A 13,821-nucleotide genomic window follows, 5' to 3' on the forward strand; every position below is an offset into this window, starting at 1 on the left:
GTGTTAAATTGTGCTCCATGTGCTCTATTTTATAAGTCTGAAAAACACCACTGGGTTCTCCACACCACGTAATCTTACATGCTTTTGCAAGAAGCATATACTCTCCCAACAACTACTTTATCTTGCTTTAAAAGAAAGTCAGATTTTGCTCAAAACATACAGAGGTCTTCCCAGATGGATGCAAGTCTCACCCAGCAGAAAAGCTGCTGGAGAAAGAGCACAGAAGAGCCATCTTAACTCTGGGCATAGCATGTGCGTGAGGAGACTCCTTAAAATATGGGAATGTGTTTCTGCTCCATATATACTCTGACAAGGTCTGACAGTCGTGCTTGCCATTGACTGTAATAGGGCTTTGTCCTGGCAGTGGGCTTGAAATGTGTTTTCACCCGAGTTTCACAGAACAGAAGTGGAGATTATAAATATATGTAAGAGCCTCATGATGTACCATTTCTGTTACCATGGGGACATAATTGTAATAGCAGTCTTTTTTCTTTTTTTTCAGTACATATTGTTAGCAAGAGATTGTATTTAGATTTGAACACATTCATCTTTGCAAAGACAAGCAGGGATCAGGTGTATGAAATGAGCAGAGTACAGCATAGCTAATAACATACTTCATATCTTGCATGAAAAAAATATTTTTGAAGAGCAAGAGGGGGAGGTTGCATTTTTTTCAAGTTATTTTATGAATTCCCATGATTCAGTGTAGGTTTCACTCAGTGTAATTATTAAATATAGCATAGAGCTTAAAGTGCATTTATTACAAGCATGCAAAGTAATAACAGTGTTCTGTTGCTTTATTTACAAATACTCCTTGATTCCATTGTATTCCATGGCAGACTCCCATTGAGAAGATTGAACCCTGAATTACTATTAAATCCGGGCTCTAGGTGCTGATTATCATTGCCAGGCTGACACAGATAGGCATCCCAGCTCTGAGTGCATGCTGGGATCCGGGAGCTACCAACCATTCCACAGGCTAAAAGGAAATAATAGAACCCCTGTAGCCCCACTCCTTAGACAGTGTTAGAACAGGAGGGAATCAAAGCTTTTGAACTTGATTTATTTGCCTAGAGGTTAGCTGCAAAACATAGAAGTTGAAAGTTCAGGTCATTAAGCTGGATAGATCAGTAATGCCAGGACAGCATTATATCAAAAGATTTGACTCTTTTTATTCTTGCAAATAAACTTTAAGTCCTATTTGACTTTTTATTAAGCCTTTCTCCTCAAAACGTTCGTAAGTCATATGGAAGTGCTGTTATAGCATGTATATTTAGCAAATTAAAGTGGAAGGAAAGCAGGTGATTTCTTCAAGAAGAGAAAGTTATAGGAGAACAAGGAGCTGAACACAAAGCTTCCTCTCCCTTTGTGCGATCAGAGCACAGAGCTCCAGCATCAGCCTGCTGCTGGCATTCTTCTATCCTATTTTTGTGAATAACAGCCACAGAAATTTCCACACCTGACCCGAGCATGTTTTCCATGTTTTAGCATCAGTTCACATGCTGAAACCACAGAACCTTTGAGGGACACCAGAGCCACAGATAGAGGCATCTGACTAGGACACAACCCTGAGGAATAGCTCTATCTACTACAAATGGACATAGTTAAAGCCAGCTTCTGACAACCAATTAGAAAAGTGGCATTACTCATCCCAGACGGTCTCTCTAACTATACTATCTTATCTCCATCTTTCCAAGTGTAGGCAAATTAAGCAAGAAAGAGTAGCTCCAAAATTCATGTTATGTAACATAATCCATTATTCTCAATGTCTTGGGGTCTTTGTTCCATCTAGGATACAGCACAGACATCACCATGGCAATTAAAAAATTCCCTGGAGAAGGGTATGGTACAAAACACATGGCTTAGAACGTCTCTGCAGCTTTTGACACAGAAGTATTACAAAGACACATTAACTCGGGAAGAGAGGATGAATCAGCATTACAGAAATTCTAGTTATTCCTTACCCTACATCCTCTGTGTGACAGGTTTGAGAGTCCTCTTTTACAGGGTCTTCATTTTCAACTTTCCCTAAAAATCCATATGGTCCCCACTTCTCTTTAATACCTGTAAAGAATCACTGACAAAGGTACTGAGAAATCGTGAGCTTGGCTGAGAGGAATATATTGATGAAAATCAACTGTGTCTCTCTTCACAAATGCAACAAGCATCATGACTGAAATGTCAGCACACCTACACAGTCCTTCAGGCTGCTGTTTTCTGCAACACAAAAGAGCAAACTCTCTCCTATTAAAAGAACATTTCTGCCTGGTGGGGTCAGAGATGGAGTGAGTACTCCAAAATCCATAAAAATGCTTATTTGAATTTCTTGAGTTCAGTGAGTGGTTCAGTCAAACTTAACCAGCGCTCATTATTTTTCTGTCTTCATTCTTGAATTTAATAGCATCGGTGGTAGTGGGTGAAAGGCCTGCTTCTCCTCTCAAATACTTAACCAACACAACTGTGTAGTTATTGAGAGCAATTATGGGGATGCCAACCACAGGAATATGTTAATACTCAAGCCTGAACACAGAAAACAAGCCAGTAAAAGTCCAAAGTAGTAGTGCTGTATAACTAAACATATGCGTGGGTCCACCAACTCTGCACATGGTTATCAATCATCTTCCCTTCAGGCTATTCCATTATGAGGATCATATAAGTAATATGGAGACATGATTATAGGCCATGCAAATACAGCTTCACATCACTACCAGAGGATTTTGGAAAAATGAACTGGATAAATATCATATTCTTATGTTGCTGCCAGTAAGCAGCAATATGGCTTCATGCCAGCTCTTGTGTTGGTGTTGTTGAGGCCAGTGTTAACAGCCTTTCCTTTTACAAATCAAATTCTAGTTTCAGATAACAGGCATCAACATGCAAGCATAAATGAAGGTTAAATCTGAAGCTTCTTCAGGTTATTCTTGGAAAATAAATATTTTCATTTTAAATAAATTAAAAATTCAAAATAAATTAGTTAACACATTAAGAATAAATTATTTAAGGATTTAAAATTCTAAGTCAGTTTTAAAAGATTTTTTTTCTATATAAGCACTTGTACATACATGCTCCCTGCTGCCAACCTACTGTGAGTCTTCCTTTTTCCTTCCCTTTTTTGTAACTCAGAGGTATATTTAGATTGGATTGTTCAGTAGTCTATTCAGGCAAACATGGTGAGGAGTTCAGGAGAAACTGAAGAATTCACATCTGTATCATCTAAATTTGAAGTAATTAACATTTGAATGTTTCTATGTTAATACACCATTTATAGATAGAAAAGTGTTTGCTTTCACTCCATGGACAATACTTTGTTCAACTGCAGTCAGCACTATTAGATTTGTAAATTGCTGAAAACTTTTTATAGTATGTGCTTTTCTCTCAGAACTGCACAGGCACTGCATCTGCTACACAGGTCTAAGAATACAGCCCTAAAATGAAACAGAGAACGGAAACAGAATACCACCTAATTGATTGTTCAAGAGCCATATCTTATCAGGACTACCCCTTAAAAATGTTAAACCATGGCTGGTAATTTGATCTAGTCCCCAAGCTCCTTTGGTAACACAGGTGCTCCAAGGATGGTGTTAGAGGTTAGGCGCGTTGCTTTAGCACCACTTCCTGCCCTCATACCTGAAATTGCTGCAGCACCTTTCCTACCAACTTGTGAACCCACACAGATCACATTACTGGAGTGGGGCAGAGGCTGTGATAGTTAGGTGTGGGTTGCTTTTCCCCAGATAATTCATCCCGCCCACAGCATCTTCCCACAGCACTTTCAGAAGCCTTCCCAGAAAAGAAATGGGTCCATCAGGGGCAACTACCTGCATTTGAACTCCTTCCTCAGTGTGCGTTGGCACTGCAGTCAGAGGCAAATCAAATCCAGGAAGAACCAAGTCAACTCCCATCTTTATCTGCACAGTAAAACAGGATTTCCCAAGAAGCACCAGATTTATAGAGCATGTAATTAGTCTGTGTGTGCACAAAACCCGCAGCAGATGAGCAGAGAGACTAGACAGCACACAGGGAGTCAGTCTAGTCCACGGCTGGGACTGAGCCTGCAGGTCTCCCAGGAGCCTGGGAACAGGGAAGTAATTTAATAGGCAAAGAACGTTTGAAAATGCTGGTCTAATAGTTGTACTTTATGGAGCCAGATCCTCAGCCAATACAGATCAGTGTAGCTCTGCTATCTGAGGACAAGAATGTTGCTAAAGAAAAATATAGGGCTTTCAAACATTTCATACAAACTTCCAGACTGTAACAAGCTGATCCATATTGGTCAATCAAAGGATATGAACTTGTGTATTGAGTAGTTACATGATGTATTGTCTAGTGCTTAAAATGACAGAACAATTGTCATTTTAACTGTATAAAGTCTTTAAGAAAAAGAGGAACAATTCTGAATATTACAGGGATTATATTCATTTCAGTCCCCAAACTTCTGTGAATTAAAAAGCTTTGTATAAGAACAAGTATCAGCTAGCCAGACCTGAATCCCAGGAATTATGTCTTGTGCTGTAATTTTGTTTTATTAGCTGATTACTGAGGACTAGTAATAATTACTAGTTGATGTGACTTTGCAAATTCTGTTGTTCTAGTAAGAGGTCCTGTGCAAGATGTGAAAGCTTTATGTTCTGGTCCCTGTGCTCTACCACAGTCTGTCACAATAGAATCCATTTTCTAGGACCTTAATCATGCTTTTCACAGTACAATGCAAACCTTCTTCATCACAAGTGGCATACCAGTAGATGTCTTCTCACTTTTTAAGTTAATGGAGCATCCATACCAGTGCAGTTAGAAAACAAATAAATGAAGTGCCAAGCTCTTATAATTCATGCTGATTATTTGTATCACAAAGGATGAGAAAAATGTTAGAGAAACTGCTTTGCTTTACTCATACTAAAAACCAAACAAACAGAAAAACCTCAACTGATTTGTATTACAATTACGAAAACCTCTCCTGGGGAACTAGAAAGCAGAACAGAAGTTCTGATTTTCTCATACAATTAGCATCTCTAATGTCCTCCAGTCAACTCTAGTTAACTATCAGATTTTTTTATAGCCTTTAGTCAGTCCTTTTTTTCCTTCCTCTGCAAACTGCCTTAAAGTTGTGTGAATTTCATTGCTTCCCATTCCATCCTATAGAATATAGACTGAGTTTAAAATATCTTTCCAGATCCAACACTGTTCAAGAAGAGTAAGTAAAAGAAAGATGATGAAGGAAAAAAATAGTCAAAAATGCCCAAAGATGTGTAGAAGCACAGGAAAAATAGAAAAATATCACAGAAATAAGGTTGCAGTTTCTCATAGCGTATCAGTATCTCACCATAGTAGGGTTGGGAGAGGTGTTGTCTGCTTGTTTAAATAGATCAATTATCAGAATATTTTAGACTGTTACTTGAAAAGATCATATTTCATGGGGAAGCAGAATACTCTTGTTTTGTGTTATAATCCAGTAACTTTCATAGGTATTAAACTAACTAGAAATATTGAAAGCATATCCCAGCACCGCTCCAGTTTTCTAAACTCAGGAATAAATCATGGTAGAATGGAAATGGCTGCAAGATGAAAGTGTAAATAGTTTCTCCCAAGTAGCAAAGTGAGAGGAGAATAAAGCCTGGAGAGACTTTTTCTGATGTACACAAACAAATGCTAAAAATTAAAAGAATAATGCAAATTTGATGAGCTTCTGCCACAACCATTGTTGGCAAAAAGGCTGCTGAGGTTTGATAAACAGCTTAGGAGCTTCTTCAGTACCATTTCTCAATAAGCCTCTTGATTTGGTTGTTTTAGTTATCTTTCCAGACATAAATTTCTTTTTCTTTTTTTTTTTTTTTTTTTTTTTTCTTTGAATGACAGCATAATTTTCTTCTTAAAATTTCAAGATATTTCATATCACTATCTTGCCCAGTGGGTCCAGGGTGTTTGATTGCAAATACTGAGTTACAAATTCTTATGCAGAGGCTTTGCTAAGCAGAAGTCAACTGTATCACACTGTGTAAAATGAAACAAGGACGGAAGCCCTTGAATATATAAACGTAAGTCATACAAGTAACCAAGGGCAATGTAGGATGAGCAAACTTTGACTGAGTTCAGATAAACATAAAAAAGTTTGAATGCTTTCATTTTTCCTTTGGTCTGCACAAGTGAGTTGAACAGCCTAAAGGAACAGGATTTCTCTTGAGATTCTGTTGTTGCTCACTACATACAAAAAACTATTCAGCACTTTTCTTTCCCCTAACTAGAAATTAAAAAAAGAAACAGGAGAAACTGGAAAATAAGTCAAAAACTGTTGTGTAGTAAATGATTTAATTAGCTAGTAAATGTCTGGAGGAACCATGAAAGTTTCCTGACTAAATGGTGTTATGCAACATAAGTAAGAACTTGAATTTCATGTAGACAAGTAAGTAAATTCAACTTTCTTAAAAAAATTATTAGATGTTGATTCTTCTGATAGAAAAAAAAAAATAATCATGATCAGAGTTGACCAAAATGGGCATGTTCATACCCACAAAAATGTCTGTCACCATAAGTCTTGCTACAGAAGTCACAAGCTAAGATAATATTGATCCAGCATTCTCCCAAGTTTAGCAATTTGGCTTGGATAGAGATGGAACTAGCTTGGTTTTTTGATAAATACATAGCAGATTTTTAAGTGAAGAACCACAAGTAGAGGTTTGTGAGCAGTCTAAACTACTACCCTAAATCCAAAGTAAGTACAGGTCATCTAGAAGAAGGACTACTCAAAAAAAGGATACAGCTAACTGCTCAGTCCCAAAGGCACTGGTGCTAGGCAAAGGGGTAGGAACATGAAGCCAGAAGTTAGCGAGACCATCTCTTTCAGCAGCAGAGTGCTGAGATCACCTCAGGACACTCACAAAATGGTGCCCCAAGTTCCACGTAGAAAGTTAGTATATATTCTAGACTCAAACCAGAAAGCCCCAGAACACAGTAATGTTTTCAACAGTTGCAGAGTAAAATTGCTGAAATACCTTAGAAAAATCTAAGAAGACATATTAATGAAAGTTTGTATCAGAAAGCCATTGGTCTGATCCCAATGCAATAATTCTGGTATTAATTTTAGCATTTTTATGCTAAAGTTTTATTTAATGCTGTCTTGTACACTTCAACAGTTATTATAATATGGAAGATTCTCATGTTAAAGAATCTAGTCTATTGAAATATAATTAGTTTGCAAATGTTTTGGAACAAAGATGATCTTTTCAGCTGTGTTGACATGTCATCTGGTACAGGGAGATGGAGCAGGGAAGTGGACTAGATGACCTCTGAAGGCCCCTTCCAAACTAAAATAAGGCCATAGGATTCTTCTACTCATTTATATAGCAGTAAAAATTGAGTTTGAAGTCTCATTGCATATCTCAGTGTATTCCAGTTCTTCATGCCTGTGTCTCTAAGCAGTAATTTGCAGTGTAAATGTATGATCATTTTGCATTAATTTCTAAGGTTTCATCTTCTGACTTTTGGGAATGGAATTCCCTCAGATACATTTCTCTTAACTGTGTTATCTTACAGTAGGTACAAATACATCTATTGTAAAAATGTCAGGCTAGGCACAAAATTCATACCTTGGTGATCACTGTGTTCATTTTTCTGTGCCATTCACTATTCTCCATGGGATGTAGCAGAGCACTGCTGCTGTGTCTATTCCTAGTGTTCACTCTAAACCAGTAGGTAGCAGCTGAATGTTCTCCTCTGATGCTATTATTGGGGTGGATGTTACAAGAGAAAATAAGAACATTAGAAGGTGTTTGCCTCCACACAGTGTTTAAAAAGTGGTGGCTGTAATTCTATCCAGTGTGGAAATTATATAATGTCAGCATATTTCAAGAATCTGTTTCTCAAAAATGCATATGCTGGAAGCTTTTCCTAAGCATGTTAGGTTCATACTCCATGCCAGCACTGAAATATTAGACAGGCAGAGGCCAAAGACTAGCTTTTTGTGCAGGTGGTGGGGTTTCCATGAGGTGAAATGTAGAGAAAAATAAGTAGCTTCTCTGCATCATGCTCCTTATTTTTTTGACATTGTTGTACTAAAGCCATGACCATGACCAACGGACCATTAACCCCTCTTCCTCCCCTGCTGCTAAGGTATATAGATACCCTTAGCATTTGTCTGTTAAGATTTTCCTCCTGTACTTATTCTTAAATTTTGTTTTGTTTTCTTAAGTCAGATATTTCCAAACATCTTCTGATTCAGATCCAGAGAGATGTTTATTATCAGGCTATTCATTCAATATTCATTACTTTACTGCAAGGAGTTTTGAAACAAGATTTCAGCAAATCAGAGAGGAAGTAGGTTATTTTTCATTTCTTTCATCAAATTGCTTGGCATTTCTAATTTCAAAAAAATTGAAATAAATAATTTTAAAGAGCAAAAGAAACATCTTTTTCCATCTTCTGTTGTTATAGTAACTCAAATGTCCTTGAAGAGCACTTCTGGCCAGTTGCCTGTCTCCACTTTGTTTTCACTTCAGGATGATTTAATTGAAAGATTGCTTTGCAAAGGTTTATGAACAGTGATTTTTCTATTAAGGAATACAGGAATAAAGCAAACTGAAAGATACCTAGCATCTCTCTCTGGAAAATTCTTATTAACTTGACACAGAAGCTTTTTTTAAGTCCACTCCTTTCAAACCTTTTTCTTTCCATTTTGCCCCCCCATCCACTTCCACCTAAATTCCACCTTTCTTCCAAACTCCTTTGCTGGCTCTCAGGTCTACCATGCATTCCCACTTTTCCTCCAAGCACACACCACACCTCCCTCCCCAGTTTCCTAGCTCTCCTCTTCATTCATGTGTCTCCAGACTGCATTTTTCTCATGCTGCCACTGTTTTCCCTCCCCATTTAACAACACTTTGTGTAATTTACTGTGCCACTTTGCATTATCAACAGACAGTTCATTAACTTTATAGTGAATTAAATTACATTGGGGCAATCGGCACTTATGGTCCCTTGTTATGTAGTCCTGATACTAGCATGCATATTAACATGCAATACCAGTAAAAACGTATCTGCAAGCACAGGGTAGAAATAATTGCTAGTTTTAGAAGGAAAGGGTTAAAACTAAAAGGGTAAGGTAGAAATAACCACTGTATTTGCAAAAGGTTTCATATACTGTCTCCCCTTTCCTATCAGCAAAGTCAAAGTGGAATGGAAGAGACTTCAAGTAAGGAGTACTAGCAGCCAGGATGCAGCCTGGCTCAATCTTACTCTGGCAGGGATTTGACGTATCTGCTCTGCATAGGTCTAACTCCCAATACAGCTGGTATCAGCTGAAAACCCATTAAAGTGAATATATAAACTACAGGAAAGTATGATGGTGACATGTTTTGTTTCTAGCTTGTTAAACCAGTAATTGTTATTGCAAGTAGCTGTCATTCCCACCAGCATTGGCTTCTTGTTGACAATTCAGAAAACTCATTTATTTTATAGTGTGAAGCTTAATTTACTTCATGGTTGGTTTCTTTCTTTGCCTGTCAATCCCAGATCTCCGAGAAAGAAATGCAGTCAATTTTATAGCAAGCAGAATGAGCTGTAACTAAACTGCCAGTACAAAAAACTGTGGCTTACTGATTCTGAAGGGATTTTTTTGAAAGGCACATAGGATCAAAATCTCCCTTTTGAATCATATTAGCCAAGACTGTCTAGTGCTCTGTAGATATTTGCCCTTCAGATTATATGGTTTTTAATTAAACTTGACAACTCCAGAAGAAACTTAACTCTGTGAAGTTGACTGCCGCCTGTCCTTTAGCCATTTGCATCTTCAACAGCCAACTGTTCCCGCAGTAGTCAAGGACATGTTTATAGTCATGTCAGGAGTGTGGGGAGAAGAGCACCCCACTATTAACTCATAAAAAAGCAAAGGAAACCTTTATAGTATAGATGTAATTTTAATTAGGAAAAAGTCTTGTGGGCATTCAGCTTGTTCTATTCAGGAAATGTTTTTAACGACATAAAAAAGGCTTCTGTAAGCAGTGTCATCACTGAGAGGGTTTGGCCACACAATAAACCTTTACCAGGGTGGTTAATACTTAAAAACAAGTTAGCCTAACATATTCAGGACAGATGTGTTTATATAGAATAACACCAGAAATTTCTAAAAGTTAGGGTGAAAACTGGTCTGTTCACAACCCTGTTTTATTTCGGATCAAAGTGCTTTTTCGAGCTCTCCTGTTCTGAAATAATTCTGAAATATATTGTATGTACTGTAGTGCTAACAGTATCAAAACCAACCAAACAACAAAAACCCCACAGCATCAGGGTTTTTATACTGGTTATTAAAATAAACCCAGCACTAGAGAAGTGTTTCCTGAACACACAGTTGTACAAAATAGTTGTCAAAAACCCTTTGAAGGGGACTGTACTGTCCTGTACCAAAGCAAAAGTTGCTCAGTAGCTGTGAGAAGGCAGACTCTGCAGCAGGAGGTCATCTCCCAGAAGGCAGCTACAGAAGGCGGCCTTGTAAACTAAGCCCATGGTTGGAAAGGGTTTTTATTGAAGCCTGGTTTAAGAATCAGTTGAAGCATCTTGTACTGTGTTGAGTTCTGCAGAGATAAGTTAAAACACGGAGTTTTGGTCAGGTGCTCAGTTTGAACATGCCTTGAACAGACTGGCTAAGTTTTCCTGACCATACTGACCTATTACTACCAAAGATGAAAATCTAACTAAAACCAGAGATACACAAAATACATAGCTACAACTGAAGGCTCCAGCCTGTAGGAGCTACTGCAGAAGCCACTAAGGGGCCTGATGCACTGGAAAGAAGAGATAGACCAAAGCTCCATCACACAGATGATACAGGGCCGAGAGACCTGAGTGATTATTTCTGCCCCGTCCTTCACATTCCCTGCTGTACACGGCAAGAGATCCATGAAGGTGTGAGCCAGCAAGAATAGCTGCAGGGACCTTCAGGCATTCAGACCTTTGAAGCACTGCCTGTCCCACACTGCCCTTCGTTCTCTTCACTTCAGCTTCCTTCTCTTACATTCCTCTGACCTGCCCTGTCCTCCATGTCTCCCACTGCCCTTTGCATGCCCCTCTTTGTGTTACCTTGACACATTCTAAAGGAATATAATTAGAAGACGAATCATGAAATTAATATATCCCTTATTAACACAGTATCATTTATTCCTTTTGTGATGTTCCTCGCTTTTACACTTTTTCTGTTGTCTCTGATTGTCCCAAAGGCACTCTTGCTTATTTGTCTCTTTAGACAGATTCTTTGTGCCAGGAGTCACCTACTACTTGTGTCTGAAGAGTGTCCAATGTGAGGACATCCCTTTTTTACAAAATCTCTAGCCCACCCATAATAATAAACATCATTAATAATAAAAGCATGCCCACATACAGTTAGTGGGATATTAATGTCATCTGCTATATCAGCCCAGTGGTACAGGCTTTTATCTCACATCAAAGTTTTGCTGTAATACCTGGCTGTCCTCTCCTAGCTCTCAGTTTCTTGTGCAGTACTGCCACAGTCTGCATCGAGTTCAGTCTGCCAGCACCCATTGAAATTGTTGCACTCTGCATAACACATATTCTTCCCTCACTGTCATTGAAGAAATATATGACTCCATGTAGCTTCTCTTCTGCTCGTTGGCATCCCATATATTAAAACTCAAGTGCCGTAGACAAGGCTAGAACTGACATATTTTGCCTATTGGCTTTAGTGGCACTGACACTGAAACAGTTCACTGATTACAACTGCCTACTCTCACTTTAGCAAATATTAAATATCATACTGGAAATGCACATCCTAAGTTTTCACCTTAGGACTGATACATCCAAAACTTGCAAAAATTAGCATAGAAACTATAAGCATCTAAATCTGCAGAGTTCTCTCTGTGCTGACCTTCAGATGCTAAATGAGCACTGTCTGGACTTTGGCAAACGGCAGCTTGTAAGGAGACAGAAAGCAAGCCACTTGTCATGAATAATCCCATCTTTTTTCTTTTGTTTAATTTTACTGTGCCTTGAACTTTAAGCATCTGATGGAAAAAGAGTGGCATTTTGAGGCTAACTGCTAGTTTTAAGTAATTAACTTCTTTATTAGTGGCCATAGCTAGTTGAATTTGGTAAAAATGAATACTGTAGAGCCACTTATATGTAGAGTTTGATCTCTGTGCTGCTATGATGTTTAAATTACTTATATTTGAACCCAAAAGATCCTAGAGCACATTTTAAAAGCCTCCCAAGCACTGCACGAGTATATATTGATACACCAAACAACTGTAGTTGCAAATACAGCAGGTAAAATTTAGGCATATAAAATGTAGCAATCTTGTCTAAATAAGAAATAATATAACTTGGATTTTGTCCAGGACACCCTCTTCCTCTCCCCCCATTCATCTCCAAAGATAAGCAGCTCTTTAGTAACCACCAGAAATCAAGAACTTTGGGTTTGCAGACCCTCCCCCCCACACCTCAGACTACACTTCTTGTTGGTTCAAAGTACAGTTAAGGATTCAAAAGGCAAAGTATGCAGTTTGAACTTCACTTTAAATATTTCATACTGCTAAGAAGGTTGGGAAATATTGACAAGAGATCCAAGGAAGAGGCAAACTTCACTTTTAAGTTTACTTTTTTAAAAAGGCAGTCAAAATTCGGTGTCGTGTCTTCAATTATTTGTGCTTTCCTATATCTTGCAGTCTTCTTTTGCTATCACAAGTCTCCATTCTAGGAAGAAAAAATCCACCCCTTTAAAGAAATAATTTCCTAGAAGGTTACGGACTTACCACATCCATGATCTGCATGAGGCTGAGAGTGAAATAGACGGTGAGTGGCTGGGAATCATTTGCAACTGGTCGCTCCAGAGGGTTGTAATTTTTCAGCAGTTCCTTGTAAAGCTTCCTTTGGAACTCTCCTTGCAGGGACTCTTCACGCACAGGAAAAAATAGAGAAATAATTAGAATTCTATATCAGAAAGTAAAGCTAGAACTCTCTTCCTATCAGATAATTGTGTATCTATTTTACCTGCTGCATTCCCAGAAAAATGTCACTGTAATTCATACAGTTCATTAGTTACTACAACAAAGTCTTATCACAAATGTATCACTATCTCTTTTCATCCCAACCTGTAAGGGGGATTCCCTCTTTGATAATTTCTTGGCTGGCCAGGAGTGATAAATTCTAAATGCTAATAATGCTTTAGTCAAGTTATGTACCCTTTGGTGCACCAGCAAGAAGCGGTGAAGAGGAAACACATTACGTGTGTTTTGACACCTGTCCTGGCATAGCTATAACCAGAGAAGCAGAACACAGATACGGCAGAGGGCATCAGCAAGACAATGGGAGAAAAATGGCCACAGGTTAGACTGACTCCTGCCCTCAGACAGCTTCAGATTGAGAACTCTTTGGGGCAAGTACTTTCTGCTTTGTTCTCTGTTCATGCAGCTATGAATGAAGTGGGGGCACAGCATTCCTGGCAGAGATGATAGGCGCTACATTAACACACATGATAATGTTCAGGGATTTCTGGCCTTTTTCACACCTCAAATCTAGGGATATATCGTCTTTATTCTGCCGGTTTTATACGGAGGGAGAGGGAACGGGTCCACATGGATGGAGCAGAGTAGACCAAGGACAGAGGGGATTTCAGCATGAAAGGCAATCTGGGTCGGGTAGGAACAAGTCCCCAGGGTGCGAGCCCGCCCTGTCCCCGCTCCACAGGGACTTTCCTCTCCCCGATTTCCTAGCCCTGGACTGCCCCCCCCCGAGAGCCACAGCCTCTGCCCAGCAGCCGGTGCCGTTCCAGCGCCTTGACGGAGTTCGCTCCCCCGTCCCCGCGGCCCTTCCCGGCAGCTCCCG

General features: G+C 38.9%; 1 protein-coding gene across 3 annotated transcripts in view; it reads right to left on the minus strand.

Annotated features, from left to right (window-relative positions):
• Positions 1-12,893, minus strand: part of LOC113484104 (neuronal acetylcholine receptor subunit alpha-7) — a 44,905-nt gene extending 32,012 nt beyond the window's left edge. For 2 of the 3 annotated variants that reach the window (XR_003399157.1, XM_026856266.1), the window contains exon 1: positions 12,750-12,893. Coding sequence is in view for 1 of the 3 variants with exons in the window: in XM_026856266.1 (XP_026712067.1) it covers positions 12,750-12,767 (18 nt within the window). In the remaining 2 variants the exon portion in view is untranslated. Of the gene's footprint in view, positions 1-1,964; positions 2,065-12,749 lie in introns of all 3 variants that reach the window. The other variant, XM_026856267.1, reaches the window with a different exon arrangement.
• Positions 12,894-13,821: the final 928 nt, after the last annotated feature.

This window comes from Athene cunicularia, assembly GCF_003259725.1.
Source record: "Athene cunicularia isolate RWA chromosome 10 unlocalized genomic scaffold, athCun1 chr10_part1, whole genome shotgun sequence".
NCBI lineage: Eukaryota > Metazoa > Chordata > Aves > Strigiformes > Strigidae > Athene > Athene cunicularia.